The sequence below is a fragment of the Centroberyx affinis genome, unplaced genomic scaffold, assembly GCF_046629955.1.
Source record: "Centroberyx affinis isolate AG114_WGS23_722 - 3 ecotype Tasmania unplaced genomic scaffold, CSIRO-AGI_Caff_v1 ptg004281l_1, whole genome shotgun sequence".
In the NCBI taxonomy this organism is placed as follows: domain Eukaryota; kingdom Metazoa; phylum Chordata; class Actinopteri; order Beryciformes; family Berycidae; genus Centroberyx; species Centroberyx affinis.
This window is the reverse complement of record NW_027282002.1, coordinates 104787-122065: the sequence shown is the minus strand read 5'-3', so window position 1 is coordinate 122065 and position 17279 is coordinate 104787. Positions and strand designations below refer to the sequence as shown.

The 17279-nt window shown below is 41.5% G+C and overlaps 2 protein-coding genes and 2 non-coding genes across 6 annotated transcripts; all 4 read left to right on the top strand.

Annotated features, from left to right (window-relative positions):
* The first annotated feature begins 3497 nt into the window (after positions 1-3497).
* LOC139664457 (cytotoxic and regulatory T-cell molecule) lies at positions 3498-11137 on the top strand. Of its 3 annotated transcripts, none has more exons than XM_071543294.1 (11): positions 3498-3575; positions 5378-5518; positions 5665-5817; positions 6089-6208; positions 7521-7682; positions 8210-8422; positions 9333-9410; positions 9551-9622; positions 10034-10183; positions 10374-10475; positions 10805-11137. In XM_071543294.1, exons 1-11 carry the CDS (start codon positions 3530-3532, stop codon positions 10984-10986), a joined length of 1419 nt encoding a protein of 472 aa, XP_071399395.1. In that variant the 5' UTR covers positions 3498-3529; the 3' UTR covers positions 10987-11137. The 3 variants fall into 3 exon arrangements, with proteins under 3 accessions (XP_071399395.1, XP_071399396.1, XP_071399394.1); XM_071543295.1 differs by having other exon boundaries at positions 5378-5524; positions 10389-10475; XM_071543293.1 differs by having other exon boundaries at positions 5378-5524.
* A 655-nt stretch (positions 11138-11792) lies between these two features.
* LOC139664450 (heat shock cognate 70 kDa protein) lies at positions 11793-17012 on the top strand. Its single transcript, XM_071543285.1, has 9 exons — positions 11793-11922; positions 13379-13588; positions 14107-14312; positions 14471-14623; positions 14779-15334; positions 15499-15701; positions 15910-16108; positions 16195-16427; positions 16526-17012. The coding sequence occupies exons 2-9, from the start codon at positions 13384-13386 to the stop codon at positions 16724-16726; spliced, it is 1956 nt and encodes a 651-aa protein (XP_071399386.1). The 5' UTR covers positions 11793-11922; positions 13379-13383; the 3' UTR covers positions 16727-17012.
* LOC139664461 (small nucleolar RNA SNORD14) lies at positions 13947-14038 on the top strand. The gene has a single exon (XR_011696844.1). It is a non-coding gene; the product is annotated as a small nucleolar RNA SNORD14 (small nucleolar RNA).
* LOC139664460 (small nucleolar RNA SNORD14) lies at positions 15740-15832 on the top strand. Its single transcript, XR_011696843.1, has one exon. It is a non-coding gene; the product is annotated as a small nucleolar RNA SNORD14 (small nucleolar RNA).
* Positions 17013-17279: the final 267 nt, after the last annotated feature.

Genomic DNA, 17279 nt, shown 5'->3' with positions numbered 1-17279 from the left:
GAATATTATAAGAATGCAAGTATCCTATTGCATAGTGATGCAATAGGAGAAAAAACAGTATGATAAGGTCACTAAAGGTAACGATTGAGTACCACAGACACACTTTAAGTCCCTATACAGTAGGGTAATATTATAGGGATTTTTCGTTATGGGTAGGGTTAACATTTGGCAGTGCTGAGCAGCATAACTGGCCATATTCTGGATGATTAAAAACAGCGATGCATAAGACTAATTATAGATTGTTATTACCGTCCTACCTGAGTGATGTTGCAGTCTAAAGCTGCTCAGTGTCTCCTCCACCAGATGAATGAGGATAGAAGATGCCGGTAGCTCCTTCCTGTTGTCTGTCAGCCAATCAGCATGCAGAACGGCAGTGCGCTTCCAGTACATTCTCTCATCACCGAACCGAGCTGGGGTCGGATTTTAACCAGACTCGCATGTGGCCCTATTATGCAGAAATGACCGGCCCCGTTAAATATCCGCTGTCCCTGGGTCAGTCCTTACGTTTTCTTTAACTCGTCGGCCTCTGATTGGTTAAAAACTGTACAGCTGGTTCTCCTGTAATAAATTCCCTTTCGAATAAAGACAGATTAGAGACAGAAATAGCAGGGCAAACGTTCCAGGGCTTTCCTCGATGTAAGGCGGGGTTTTTAAATAAGAAATAGGAGAAACTCTCTCGCAGAGTGAATTTCCCCCAGTTTTACTCAAAGCACTCAGAGATGAATATGTTGCCATTTCTTAGTGAATTGACTGGATTTAACTGAGGACTGCTTTGGTTACAGTGATGTAGTGGAAGGGCTAAATAACAAGACTGGTAAAGGCAAGCCAATAGGCTACGCAATTAATCAAAATTTCAGAAAATCAAGTTGACCTTGTCTTCACATAACCTATATCAGTTTATGATGTAGGCTATGAATTAATACCATAATATCAGTCTAAAAAGTATCTAAAAGCAAAAAGGCTGGTGAACAGAGTTAGGATGGTTTGCCCTCCACTACATCCCTGTTTGTAGCCTAATGCAGTAAAATTCCATTGGAATTGTATTAGACATCAGTATCCAGTACTTAAACCTATTGCAGTAAACGCCATCCACATGGATTGCTGATAGGCCATTAGTCCTTTTTTGCATTTTAACATAGGCATAGACCTGATAACCTGACTGCACCATTACTCAGAAGTAACAAGCCTGGGTGTTATCTTAGATTCTGATCCAAGTTTTAATTCCCATATAAACAAGGTGACCAGAACAGCATTCTTACATCTTATTGCCAAGGCTTCAGTTTATCCAGAACTCTGCAGCTAGACAAAAACAAGGAAGCGAGAGCGTCTCACTCCGGTTTTAGCCACATTGTACTGGCTCCCAGTGTCCTTTAGAAGTGATTTTAAAGTCTGTTTACTTGTATACAAAGCTCTTAACGGCTCAGAATCCCTGCTGTTCTATATTCCTTCAAGAGTCCTCAGGTCTTCTACTGCTGGTTTCTTAGAATTACAAAACCCCACTCAAAAGAAGATTGGGGATGCAGCCTTTTTTAACTGCACTCCTAAACTGTGGAACACCCTGCTTGTTTAATTTGACTGTGTTCTTTTATCTTTCTATTTTACTTGATTTGATTATTTTAATGCAATGCATTTTGCTTGTTCTTTTATATTGTTGTTCTTTTATATATGTATTTTCTGTTTTCTATCTGCCTTCTATTGATGTAAAGCACAGGTACTGAGCTGCATGTTGTGTATGAAAGGTGCTATACAAGTCACGGTTATTATTTTTATTATTATTAGGCTATTATTAGGCTACTTTCCTCATAAGTGGACTTACACTGTTCTGGGGGTTCCCCGGTGGCTCACCCAGTAGCTCAGTCCTTCCCGCAGCGACTGTGGTCATTTGCTGCATGTCCTCCCCTCTCTCCCATACCTTCCTGTCTCTCTCTCACTATCTCTGTCAAATAAAGGCATAAAATGCGTAAAAAAAATAAATCTTTGAAATTACACTGTTCATTAGCCTCTCTAAAACTGAAAATGTCTATGTTGATGCTACTATAAATATGAAACACATCACTTCCTGTGCAGCAGAAGAGTTTTCCCTAGAAAGAGGAACACATTCAAGTGTTAAGAGCAACAAGTGTAAAAACATTCATGACCTGGCTAGAGGTTGAATCACTGTTGTATCAATCAGTGACAGAGAATAGCAAAACTGACACTTATTTATATGAAGCTGAATGTCATGGTTTAACAAAACCGCAACCATTTAGACAGCTTTTCTATTCAGCCTATAAGATTTTCTACATGTTACTTTACTGTTATTTAGCCACTTCAAAACTCAGGCCTCATGCAGAGAGGTCAAAGTTGGGTTAAGATAGAGCTCTTTGTTATTTCCCATTGAAAATATCCAGTGTCTACAAGTCATATAAGCTACTCATGGTTTCTGTTTTGTTTTTTTTCACAGTGAAGTTACTTTGTACCTGGCAGCAATTTTGTCCCTTCCCTTGAGTAAAAGTTATTAGATCTAGAACAGAGTCAACACACAAAACATACTGTGAGGATAGACTTAGATTTCATCACTTGCAATTTCATCATTCCATTGCTAGCCGGCTACTAATAAACTGAGAGTAGGGTCCTTGGCACTTATTGTGGGGTGTGTGTGTGTGTCCATACTAACAAGATCCATAGTAACATATATACTATATAAATGTACTGTATATACATGCTGCTATATACATATATAGCAGCATGTAGTAGATAAAAAAGTGTAAGCTTGCTACATGACATTTTCAACAGAATGCAGGCAAACCGAACAGAGGCTTTAACGCTGACGTGTGTCCAGGGTCACATTGTTCTTTTCTGTTATTGGTTAATTGTACTATCACTCATGTTGCACACCATTATGGGTAAATTTAAACTATTCTCATTCCTATTCTGGGTTTCAGTTTTAGTTTTGAGTTTTAGTGTTGCAATGCTGTTTCAGAGGCTGTCTGAACAAGAATAACATTCTTGAGAAAACACAGAATAAGTATGATTTCTTGGAAAATGTTTGGCATGAAAATTGTTAAATGTAAAAAATAATGAATATTAAATATGTTTTATTCCATTGAATATTTTTTATATTGAGCAGTGTGCAGGCTCCCTCTTATTGCTCTTCAGCATTAGGAACTTAATTGTTTGATAGGCTAAATCTCACCCTTTACTTTGTATTCTCCTTATAGTGATTGTAGGCTGTATACCTATAAAGATCAGGCTTTGAAGAATTCAGCAGGATAAACCCTTTTTTTTTAATTGTCAGAAATTTCAGAAATGAGTCCAATGTGACACAACACGTATGAATATCACCGAAAAGCAAACCAACACTGGAATAGGGCTTTGCACTCAGTATCTTCACCTCCTACTTTTTTTATTTATCACGTGAATCAAAAAGTCAGTGGAAACCACAGAGCTGTGATGTCACGGAAGGTCCCTCACTGTGGTACAAAAAGACAAAGTGGAGGAAACGCTGCTGAGAGTCTGAGCGCTGTGCGTTGGGTACTGAGTGACAGAGATGGAACTGAAGCTGCAGCTGAGCCTCTTCATGCTCTTCATAGAGGGTGAGTACTTCACTAATACTTGTTGGATTGTATTTTTTTCATGAAAAGTAGATGTGTTTGGCCAATAATCTATTTTGATATGTACAATAGAGGTAGAGGTGATGCTGAGATGAGATGATGAACAGAATCAGGTCAGGAAAAATGAGAGGCGCACCTATGGAAACAATGACTTTGTTGATGAACTATTAAATGACAACAGTAGGTTATGATACTGGTCTAGTCATTTGTATGGGAAGGTGTGTGATAAGTAGAATGACGGTGCTTCATCTGGCAAATTTGGAAGAAATCAAAAAGCAAGATGTTTGTGACAAATAATATAGTTTTTGCCTGAGCTCATATGCTTCTTCATGCTTAGAATTTGTATGCGGAGTGTGTTGAAGCACTTGATGTGGTCGTGGCTGTTTATCACCTGTGTTGACTGTATTTCTGTTCCGATTCTCATGCGCCTTCCTTCCTTTAAAAAAAAAAACTATATATTTTTAAATTTTTTTCCTTTTGCCACCCTCTGTATATGATAGGATAGATATTTGCTCCATTCATAAGCAAGGCAAGGCAAGTTTATTAACATATATATCACATTTCATACACAAAGGCAATTCAAAGTGCTTTGGAGCACAAGGTATATAAGACATTAGATAAGAAATACAGGATAAGATAAATAAAACACAAATGAAAAGAGATGATAAAGTGTATAAGAGGAGAGAATAAATAAAGAATTAAAATGCATAAAAGAGAATAAACATCAAGTTGCATAGGCAGTGCAGAAACAGTATTTTAAAGTCAATTCTTTGACAAACTGGAGGCCAGTGCCATTCATACTCTGCCAACTGTTTAAATATGCTAAAACATGTTATATCTTATCTCTCAATTCAGACACTGAAAAAAAAACTTGGTCACAAAAAAACCGGAAATGTCCAAAAGCCAAAACCTAAAGTCTAGATCTTCAGCAACTTTGCCGTAATGTTAAAACAACCTCTGATCTGAATGAGAAATTATGCAAAGTGGAATTTAATTTTCACTGATTGTTATACAGTACAATTGGCCGTCACTCATGGAAAGTTTCACTACAGCGCAATGTAACACAGCTCCCACACGTGTGAAAAACTTTAAGTCATGTTAACCTCGGCTTGAACCTGCAAGCCCACCAGCATCAATATGCCCCGTAAAGTGTGTTTTCCAAACACCTCGTCATTCTTACTTCTTACCCCCACTGGAAAGAAAAAGCACCCAAAGCCCCTGTGACCAAACCCGCAACTCAACTTCCACTTCTACTTACAGTCCCGCTCCCTCCCCCCCCCTACTTTCTCTTTCACCATGTAAGGACCGGCCACATGACTTCCTGTCAGAATAAGAGAGAGGCGATAGATGTGTGACAGTGGGCCGCTCCATTTTCTAGCTGTAGTGCAGCTAGAAAATGTTTCTTTTTTTTTGTGTGTGTGTGTCACTGTCACACCACCTCCACACACACACACCGAGCCCCCGGGCCAGGGGCGCACACAGGAATACATGAGTCAAAACTGACAAGTGGGAGCTCGACTTCGGACACCTCTGGGTGCGGGGGAGGGCGAACCCGCTCAGCTCTTTCCCTGTTTGATTCTTCTCGACTTGACCTTTTTTTTTTTTTTATTCCAATAAATGACCGCTCACGCTGTTGCCCTTACATGGTGCCAGTTAATGAAAGGTACCGCTGAAACGTACGGGGGTGAGAGTGATGTCATGTCTCTGAGCGCGACTCACTGTTCCTATTCTTGGTTTAGTCAAATCCAGCGCCGTAAAAAAAAAGCTGCCGTTTGTCTCTGCAGCATCGCTGGCGGTGTGGCAGCGTGTGACTGTGCTGGAGGGTGCCACGCTCACCCTGACCTGCCCCATTACAAACGCTCACATGAGACATGTGGAGTGGAAGGACCCCAAGGGATACGTTATGTTCTTCAATCACGATAAAGGTGAAGGTAATATTTCGTGTTTCCGTCCGTTCAGTATCACACCCGACACTTCCAATTGAAGAGTCTCTCACACCTTTGAATCAGATTTTTTTAACAGATTAAATGAGGCTGACTATCCTTTTCTTTCCCCCGTCATTGATTTCCAGCTTTGAAGGACAGGCGCTACAGCATAGACAAGCTGTCCAAGGCAGAATTCACCATCAGTGTGTCCGATGTCACCTTCAAAGATGGAGGCAACTATACGTGCCGTCAGTACAACCATGGTGTGACCGAGAAGACAGTGGAGGTGACAGTGTTAGGTGAGTATGAGAACATCTGCAACCACATGCCAAAACACCATCTGTTGAGTGGGTTTAGTTCAGTGTGGGCTGTTTTAGTTTAGTTGACAGCCGTCTACATGAATGTTAGTCATCAAGGATATGACACATTAAAGTCCTGTTTTAATTTATGAACCTTCTTACATGATCTATATTCTTCCACGTAACTCAATGTTACTGACCTCACTAATCATTTGGATGAGCGCTTCTATTATATTTAAATAACATGAGCTCTTCTTTTTTCCCTTTCAAGGCCATCCAAAAATGGAAGTAGTAAGGCATGGTGGGAAGATAGTCATCAAATGCACTGCAGTGGGGAACCACTATCCTCCCAAACTCTATTGGCGCCTGGGTCACGGGCTTGAAATTGTTGGTAAGTTGTGTAATAACTTAACAACTCATGCTAGTTAGATTGAATGGCAACAACTAGATTCTATTTGAGACTTGCGCCAAAGTCAACAGCCACAAAAGATAGCGAATTTGAATAACCGCCCATGAACTCGAGCTTCAGCTCTACAACTCCGCACTATGCCGATTTCAAGCAATTTGCAAGCTTTGAAATTCCCCTCCTACAGTCGTTTGGTGAGGGTGGTCGACACCTCGAAAAACAACATGTGCTCACCTGGAACATCTTTAGCAGCAGTTGGCTCTCTGATGTTCCGCTTCAGCCTCGACTAGCGCTGACTCTCCTGTCAGAAGAGGCACTCCCCCAGATATTTGTACTTCTGCATGAAAAATAACTTACACCGATGTCTTTTTGATCTCTAAATTGTGCTCGCCCAGCCTAGACAGCGTAAGAGACTGTGAAGTTGCATCTATTACATAACATATGCCATTTTGGGGACGCTTTTATTCAAAGCATTTTGCAGTACCGACTCATCTCAATTCTTCAGATATGTGAATGAGAATACAGACACCTAAACAGATACATGCTGTACTGTATATATTCTCAGGAAGCCAACATATGATTATCATGAAGTTCAGCAATGCAAAACAAGTACAAACTAACTGAAAAACATCAGGGAACAGGCTAGTTGGCAAAGTCTCAATACAAGGCCAGGCTGGGGAGTTGGGGACAATGACACACACACTATGTGGTTTCCCATTTCAATCATCAGTCACAGGAATAAGACACAGTATACAGTACCTCACACTTACCAATGTCTATAGAGGCTATAAGCTATTTTATGTCATTTGTATGCCATAGATTATCTGCCATTTGGTAGTAGTCTAAAATCCCTATGGAATTATGAATGGGCTTTTTGAAAAATACCAAAAATAAGGGCTGTGCTGAGGATACATTAGTTTGACTAGTTCTATTCAAACTATTGTGTTTTCCAGCTGGCTAACAGGCTAACAAATGCTGTAGGCTAGTCCCCTTTCCTGAGCATTTTGTTAGCAACAATTGATATAAAAAGTATAAATAAAGTATAAAGTATAATAAATAAAAATATTAGTTAATGTATTTTATTTCATGGAACAAAACGTAGTATAGCTAGTAAGCCTCTGTAGCACAGACTTTATTTTTGGCATTTCTTGAAAATCCCATTTCTTGAACCCCCCCCCCAACACACGCACACACACACACACACACAGCAATGTCATATTATGATGCTTCTGTCTATTCAAGACAGCCAATACAACTGTTGGCAGTGGATATTCATGATACCTTTCCCATTCCACAGCTCAGCCCCACTACCAGCTTGAAGAAGGAATAAGCACGTATGTCTCTGTGGATAAATTACACATTCAGTCAGTGGGGAAGAAAGTCAAAGTGAAATGCCTTGTTCGCCACCCGGCTCTGCACACTGAACCTCTGATGGACTTCATCCAAATTGGACGAACTTGTGAGTACAATGTCAGATATTCACTACATAAGACAATGGGTAGAAAAAAAACAAACACTAGTCTCGGCGTTTGTTTTCAGAAAAGTACTTCTGCATAAAGGGCGCCATTTGAGGAACAAGGAAAGTGTAGCTGTGTCGTCACAGAACAGAGACAGCGCTGGCCGTTAGAGGGGTTTTTTCTCACGGGTTTCTGTTGCTCCATGACACACTTGACCATAAAACTTGACCAAACACCATGTGACTTCCTCATTTTGTATGTTGTAAATGGGCTGATTTATTTGTATACTAATTTTAACAACAGATGTGGTATAGGCAGGTTATTAAGAGGTAAAGCTCATTTTTGACTTTGAGTTTAATCTAATTATTATGGGGAAAAGCGATTTATTTCACACTATAGTCCCATTTCAACAGAGTTAGACCGTGGTATGATGTGATACCCTATTATAGAATGTCAACCTTTACAGAAAATGTGTGGGACGGCATGCCACTTCTATGTATAATTTATCTTAAACTCCTCTCTATCACAGCCACAAAGTTCCCCCGGACGACGTCGACGAGTTCACCCACAACTCAGCCTCAAAGGTCAACAGAAATGCCAAGAACAACAACAGGAGAGCGAACAACAAACACACCAACAACCAACACCGACTTGTATGGGCCTTCATCAGAGCGCTCTGTTACCTCCAATGACCCTGAGACAGTGACATCATCCACTGGGTCACATCTCAGCAGCGCTACTAGTGAGTAAAACTGTTTTCGGGCGTTTGCCATTCAAGGCTTTGAGGGGCACAATGCAGTATATCAGATGACATAAGAAGCGATGAGATGAGGAAGAGGAAGAGGAGGAGGGAAGCAGATTATGTGTTCTCCCCCCATTAAAAGACCCTATCGTCATATAACTCACATCAGTTTGATACTGCTTACTATGACGCTTACTATGAATTTGGGTCATATAGATTTAGGTGGGTTTACCCTCTATTACATCCCTGATCAGGGCCCTGCCTTAAAACATATAGCCTAAAACAATATATTACCCAAAAAATAAGCCCCTCTAAACCCGAGATAGCAAACTGAGCGATACCTCAGCTTTCAAGATGCTTTGTGAGCTTTGTGAGAACCACAATTAGTTCTCATACCACCAGGTCTGTTTCCTGCAACGGAAATGGCAGAGTAGTGTGAACCAGAGGCAGTTTGTCAGGCTCGTTCAGACACTGTATACACTCAGGCTGTGGTTGATGTATTCATAAATAGTGAGCTTGGCTTGGAAGGTTTTATCTGGGTGGAGTGCACTTCTGAGATGCTGAGCATCAAAGATCTGACACACCAGCGGGTAAAAACTGTTATGCACTTTCTCTTTTTGAATATTTAACCGCAAAAGATTCTTTAAATAAAACAAAGATAACACCACACACACTTAAAGTAACATTCAATGATCGTGAATATGTGGATTACTTATATATATTTCTCACCCCTGTTTCATTGTATAACTGCAAGGCAACATACGCCATAGGAAAATATTGTCATTTTGTCGCCCAGTCATAAAGTTTCTGTGTAGGCAATTTAAAGTCTTACAGTGTTTTTGTATGAACAACATATTTCTTTATGAGGTTCATTAATTGAAATGCCTTTGTTTTTTTGTTTTTTTTCTAGATGCTTCGGAGTGGTCTGCATTACCAGGCTCAACCAGGACTAAGAATGACACCACCAGTAATGTCACCAGCACAACAGGTATGGCATCTAGATGCAGAACTACTGTTGACAAATAGATCCTGTCTAGTGACATCTAGTGGCCACTCTCTGCACATACATGCAAGAGTTTATCTCAAGGCTATGCTAATCATTTGATTGCTTCTTCTTCATAATTAAAGGTGGGACACCTGTTTCCATGGCAACAGAGGAGAACACGTCCTATAATGGGACAGAGGGAAACAGCACCAGAGGTAAATCCACACCACCAGTTTCTGCCTGGTTCTGGGTAAAGGTCTTAGTCCTCTTGTGTGAAAATGTTAATAAGATGAACCCAAATCTGAGAATATTTTTATTGTTAGATATGATTTTGTCCAGAATTCCATCACTCTCTGTATTGTAGGTAGAGAGATAACAGTGAAACTATGATCAAAACAGTCATTCTTCTACATTCTCTAGTCATTTTAACTTCTTGTAAATGAAATAATGGTGAAGTTTAACAATTCATTAATTTGCTGGGGACCCCCTGGAACCCACTCAAGGACCTCTGGTGGTCCCCGGACCCCATGTTGAGAACCACTGTTCTATAATACAAAGTAGGCTATGAGACTGATGAAGGTTTCACTGAGGTCACTGACTGTACACTGTGTTCTGTCCATTCCCAGGAGGCTTTGATAAGACAGACAGCCAAACAGGAAATACAGGAAGTTCATCATTACTGGTCCTCCTGGTGACGTGCCTGATCTTCGCTCTTCTGGTGGTGGTCATTTTCTTTGCCATCAAACTCAGGAGAGCGCACATCCTCTGGAAGAGAGGTAAACACAACATCTCCACTTAGAAGAATCCTTATGGCGGGGTTTCTTCTGGCTTCTGTTTGATATGTGTCCAGACAAAGCTGAAAAATGTTGCATTAAATAGAAAGAAACATACACTTCCTTATATATGGCCTAGTGGTTTACATCTGGCGTACTGCTTTCTGGAAACGTATAAAACAAATGATGATAGTTTTCATTGTTACAGAGAATGAAGAGTCCCAGCAGTCGGAGGAGAGCAGTAAATCGAAATCAAGCAATGAAGAGAGGCACACCCAAGGACAGAGACGCAGAGGTACGTGATAAAACTCTTACTATAAACCATCTGAGCATAGGAAAAGTTTAGTGCCAGCAGATATTGTATTTGAATTGCATAAATCTATATTTGTCACGGTCAATCTGTGAGTTTAAAACAGTGGATTTGTTGAATAAATGAATTCAAAAATTGAATTTGTAAGGCACAATTTGAAATGGAATGCGAAGGCTTGAAATGGAATATGATGAAATTGAGAATTTGAAATTCTAGCTAAATCTCTGCTGCCAGTAATCTCTTTCCATAGAACCAGTGTCTGAACAAAGCATTTCCGCATTTAATCATTGGTTGTGAAATCTTCTGTGTTACAGGGCTTTTCAACATGGGCTTCACAAAGTATGTCATTGAGGAGCCAACAGAGATAACCACAGCAACAAATACAACCGTAGTAACAGCAGCTGAAAGTTTAAATCAAGAGCAGACGTGTGAACCTCCCATCAGCCCACAAACAGCTGCTTCAGCCAAAAACCACATTAAGGAGACCGAGCTGTAACCTGTAGCCTGTCAAATATAGCATGATTTCTTTTTACTGTTTTGTAAAAATGGTGTATGTTGTTGACATAAAAGCAAAAAGCATGTGGTGTCACATTGCCTGTAAAGTACTGTATAAATAATATGTTTACACATGTCAATAAATTATATTTTTCCAGAACATAAAGACTTGGGTGATTGATATTTAAGAGGGAAAATGTTAATGTTTTGTGGCTTTTTTATACATTGACACTTGAAAAACATCATGTGAGGTGACATCTCAAGAAACAATCAATGTCATAAACCTGTACACATTAACTGAGATGATTCAGTAATAATATAATTCAATATCAGTCAGTTTTACATCATGCTCTATAAAAATCCTTTCTATCTCTCTCCTAAGCTCTTATTCTATTTCTTTTCCTTGTACTTGCTCCATGATCGTTCTATGGTCACAGTGTTATAAGCACTAAGGCCCTGACCTTTGCACTCCTTATTTTTGGTTCCTTGTAACTGTTGGTGATCTATTGTTGTGCTCATTGTGAGTCTCTGGATAACAGCTTCGGCTAAATGCCTAAAATGTAACGTGTAAATGTAAATTTCTCATACAGATAAAATTTCTCTGCGAAGAAAACCTCATTGCCACAACTACATGTTATATTCAAGGAGGTTTTTAAGTGTTTCCTGACATACACAACGTCATTTTTATCTGGAGGCCATGCGGTCCCACGATGTGATTATGAAATCCATACAAAATGAAACAGGAAGTGGGCGGGATCGTCAGCAATTGGTGGACTATTGAGGACCAGCTCAAGACTCGACGCCTGATTGGCTGGTTTGCCGGTGATATTACAGGGTCCGCTCTTGTCTGTCCTTCTTTCTCTCACAGGCGAGGACAAGCTAGCTTCGCCGCTGCACTTAACCCCATACCCAAAATCATCCGCGGTTCCAATATTCGGTAAGTTCAATTTATCCTTAGATCAGACAGAGAAATAAGATGTTTCAGTAAACTTCATTAGGACTGTTTATCCAGCTACTATGACGTTAGCTGCCTTGGCCTTGTCTTGGCCGTTTATAACGGATCTCAACGTCTGCTGAACATTAGAAACGTGTTTTCGATTTCAAATGACCAGTGCTTAGTTTGTTATTGTTGGTATACACTATATTACACTGTTAAATGGAAGAATTGGCTAAAACAACCTGCTCTTCGTGGATGTACTGCCTTGGCGTGTAGCGGGCCAAGGGTGGGGGTGGGGGTGGGGGGGTAGCTGTAGAATGTTCTGGAACAACCAGCGTCAAGCTCCACAGAATAAATTGACTTCCGGTCAGTGTCTTTAAAAATAAAACCTTAATTGAAATGCTATGTATCCAATCACAACAAGTTGGTGTCTCACTCGCAGCTATAGTTTGCCTATATATTTGCTGTGATGGTTCTAGTGCGCATTTTTATATGGTTCTCGCAGGTGTGTACGCTGTAATACTTCTAACGGTTTTTATTGTGAAGGCGGAGTTACGCAATTTCCGGTTTTAGCGTGGGTGTTTCTGGCTTGCTTGACGCATCTCCTTGTCACATGGTCAGACCCGGCGCCATTTATAGAAACACTTGTTCTGTACAAATACCCGCAGCATTGTTTAATGCTGACCCATATGCTTTCACAGTGTCTTGACGTGAGGACGGAAATGTTTTAAGCCATTTTAGTATCCAGTAGGTGTCGGCATATAATGTCGTGGGGTTTTCTCAAGTCAACATATTTAATTATCTTTAACAATCAGTTCACTATTCGAGGTGGGAGCATAAAGCCTCCCTTATGACTGATTTAATTACCTATTGTTGGTGGTTAGTTTCCCCCATCCATTTTCAGAGTATTTCCTTGACCAGTGACTTGACAGAAACCAGTCAAAAGCTATGGCGAGCTGAAGGACCGCCATCAGCCAAGTGTGTTAATTATAAGGATAATCAGACGATACAAAATGACTTGCAACCTTCCTCCCGTCGCCACCTAGTGTCCTAATGTCGGAAACCCTGAACCTTATCCTTCTGGGCTTGGCCAGAAAGGAAGGATGTTTCGCAAGTCTGCTTGAATAGTCGGCATAAAATGGTACTGTAAAATATTATTCATAGTGTTGTGCCACGTTGGTGATTATTGGTGAATATCAATTGAATCGGCCTTAACTGGGTACATGCACAATCCAAATGGCACCTTCTATACTACTGATGTGATTGAATGTGGATACCATTACACTTTGGTTATGCATAAAGCTGTTAGGTCTACAGATGTACTGCTTGGTAGTTGTCAAAGCAGATGCTGACTTTTAGCCTATAATGGCAAATACTTTCTGCTAGATTGTGTCACTGTTTTAAAAGATGAGATTAGGCCATTAAAGTTAACCATCATGTTTAATTTATTCCACAGGAAACATGTCTAAGGGACCAGCCGTTGGCATCGATCTTGGGACCACCTACTCCTGTGTGGGTGTGTTCCAGCATGGCAAAGTTGAAATCATTGCCAACGACCAGGGCAACAGGACCACACCCAGCTATGTGGCCTTCACTGACTCTGAGAGGCTCATCGGAGATGCAGCCAAGAATCAGGTTGCCATGAACCCAACCAACACAGTCTTTGGTAAGGTTAAAGTGTTTGCTTTCAATAATTAAAGGACAATAGTATTTTGCATGTGGTCTTGTGTCATTCCTGTGCACCCTTTCCCATTTGGACCTCAACTACTCAAACGCCTGTTGAACTTAATTCAACCATGTATTGATATTGTGTAATTACTAGCATGACCAGTGTTTGGTCCTGATGGTTAAGCACCTCAAACCCCAAATGCACTCCAATCGTATGTTAAGTGAATTGCACAATATGGCCAAACAGACAAACATGCCTAACAGTCAGAGGTCTTAACTCCTATCAAGGCAAGAATGACATTAGACCCACATGAAATTAAATGCTGAGTCCTACAGTGGCCCATTAGAGCTCTGGCTCACTGTGATGACGTTTTTCCTGCCATTCGTAGTTTCCACCAGAGGTCGAAAGACCAAAGATGGCCCAATCCTTCCTTGGATGTCTGAGTGATTTGAATAAACAAGGCACTCTATAGGGGCAAGTATATTCTGTTGCTTTAACAAACTGTCTTTTTGCAGATGCCAAAAGACTGATTGGCCGCAGGTTTGATGATGGAGTTGTGCAGTCGGACATGAAGCACTGGCCATTTACAGTCGTCAATGACAACACTCGCCCCAAGGTTCAAGTTGAGTACAAGGGCGAGACAAAGTCCTTCTACCCAGAGGAGATCTCCTCCATGGTGCTGGTGAAGATGAAGGAGATTGCTGAAGCCTACCTCGGAAAAGTAAGATCTTGCACAACTTTATTTTAAGACTTGCAAATTTATGTTTACTTTTTGTTTATATATATAGCACTTTTTTTTAAAGTTACAAAGTGCTTTCCAAAGACAGATTAACAACAAAGTAAATATTGGTGTTTATTGTTTGAATTTTCTCCCTCCAGACTGTAAACAATGCAGTTATTACCGTGCCCGCCTACTTCAATGACTCCCAGCGCCAGGCCACCAAGGATGCTGGTACCATCTCTGGCCTCAATGTTCTGCGTATCATCAACGAGCCAACCGCTGCTGCCATCGCCTATGGGTTGGACAAGAAGGTAATTTAAGCTTGTAGTAATTGCAGTGTACTGAAAAGATATGTTCACTAGATGTCAGAAAACAAGTTGGCTCAAATCTTGTGTGTAACTAGATGAAGAAAATACATATTTTTTCAGTGGCTTGGAGAAATGCTTTAACTTAAATTTCATTTCAGGTTGGGTCTGAGAGGAATGTTCTCATCTTCGATCTTGGTGGTGGCACCTTCGATGTGTCCATCTTGACCATTGAGGATGGTATCTTTGAGGTCAAGTCCACTGCCGGAGACACCCATCTTGGTGGAGAAGACTTCGACAACCGCATGGTCAACCACTTCATCGCAGAGTTCAAACGCAAATACAAGAAGGACATCAGTGACAACAAGAGAGCTGTCCGTCGTCTGCGCACCGCTTGTGAGAGGGCAAAGCGCACCCTGTCTTCCAGCACCCAGGCCAGCATTGAGATCGACTCTCTGTATGAGGGAGTTGACTTCTACACCTCCATCACCAGGGCTCGCTTTGAGGAGCTCAACGCTGACCTCTTCCGTGGTACCTTGGACCCTGTAGAGAAGTCACTCCGCGATGCCAAGATGGACAAAGGACAGGTCCATGACATCGTCTTGGTCGGTGGCTCCACCCGTATCCCCAAGATCCAGAAGCTGCTGCAGGACTTCTTCAATGGCAAGGAGCTGAACAAAAGCATCAACCCTGATGAAGCTGTGGCCTATGGAGCTGGTAAGTGTCTGGCTTGGCTCTACCAAGCGTATCTATAGACCTGCTGATCACTGCCCTTGGATGTTTTCACCAGAAGAGAAGACATTCTTGGATGTCTAAACATCAAAAATAATGTCAATCTCAGCCCTCTCCTAGTCTAACCAGTCCCGTTTTGTTATCTACAGCTGTCCAGGCCGCCATTCTGTCTGGTGACAAGTCTGAAAATGTCCAGGACCTGCTTCTTCTGGACGTCACCCCTCTGTCCCTGGGTATCGAGACAGCTGGAGGTGTCATGACTGTCCTGATCAAACGTAACACCACCATCCCCACCAAGCAGACCCAGACCTTCACCACCTACTCTGACAACCAGCCTGGTGTGCTCATCCAGGTGAGGACATCAATTAATTGATGGTTCCTACCAGTATTTCGCTGTGATGATGTTTTTTCCTGCCATTCGTAGTTTCCACCAGAGGTCGTAAGACCAAAGATGGCCCAAACCTTCCTTGGATGTCTGAGCGATTTGAACTTCACACAACTGTAGCCACCTGTTGAGAAATTGACTGTATTGCTAACATTGTATTATGTACATCCCACAGGTTTATGAGGGTGAGCGTGCCATGACCAAGGACAACAACCTGCTGGGCAAGTTTGAGCTGACCGGCATCCCTCCTGCTCCTCGTGGTGTTCCTCAGATCGAGGTCACATTCGATATCGATGCCAACGGTATCATGAATGTGTCTGCTGTCGACAAGAGCACTGGCAAGGAGAACAAGATCACCATCACAAACGACAAGGGTGAGTTTCAGATTCTCTTAGGCTGTAAAATCCATATGCAGATTATGAGTTTTGGAACCATTTGTGATGGCCCAATTTGTCCCCAGGTCGTCTCAGCAAGGAGGACATTGAGCGCATGGTCCAGGAGGCTGAGAAATACAAGGCTGAGGATGATGTCCAGCGTGACAAGGTGTCTTCTAAAAACTCTCTGGAGTCTTATGCCTTCAACATGAAGTCCACCGTGGAGGATGAGAAGCTTGCTGGTAAGATCAGTGAGGAGGACAAGCAGAAGATCTTGGACAAGTGCAACGAGGTCATCAGCTGGCTGGACAAGAACCAGGTAAAAACTGATTGTGCAGTTTTTTGTTTCATGTGAATGACATGAATTTGGCTTTTTTTTTTTTTTTTTTTAAACATGGATTTTTGTTTTCTTTACAGACTGCCGAGAAGGATGAGTATGAGCATCAGCAGAAGGAGCTGGAGAAGGTGTGCAACCCCATCATCACCAAGCTGTACCAGAGTGCTGGTGGCATGCCAGGCGGTATGCCAGAGGGCATGCCCGGCGGCTTCCCTGGAGCAGGCGGTGCCGCTCCCGGTGGTGGTGGATCCTCCGGCCCCACCATCGAGGAGGTCGACTAAACATTCCATCGCTTCAGCAGCTACCTCCCCAAGAGATCTGTCTGTAACAGAAGTATCCCTCTCATAGCATGAGTTAAACGCTCAGGCTAGGGAGTGCAATTAAAAGTATAAAAACAGGGTTTACGGGATCATATTTGTATTGCATCTTTGTTTGCTACACAACAGGGAACAACTTTCTGTTTGCACAACCGAGCTGTCAATTTCACATGTATGGAAAATATTTTATATACCTGAGATGTTAATTGCCTTTCTCACTGCCTTGACAAAGTAAAATCTGGTAGCCCTCTGTTGACTTAAATTGTCTTTTTTCAGCATTATCCAAAATTACATGAAATTGCCCGTAATCAATGTAGATTACAGCCTGATATTTGTCAGACATTAATGCAGTAGTGTCTAATCATGTGCCACTGAGCCCCTGTCTACTAGTGTGCGGGTACCCCAGTATTTTCAGGCAGACCTTTACCCTGAATGCAGCATCATGATGTCCAAAGGGGAAATGCTGATTCAAAACGGAACAAAACCAAATCTGCACAAAATGAGATTTGCAAGACAG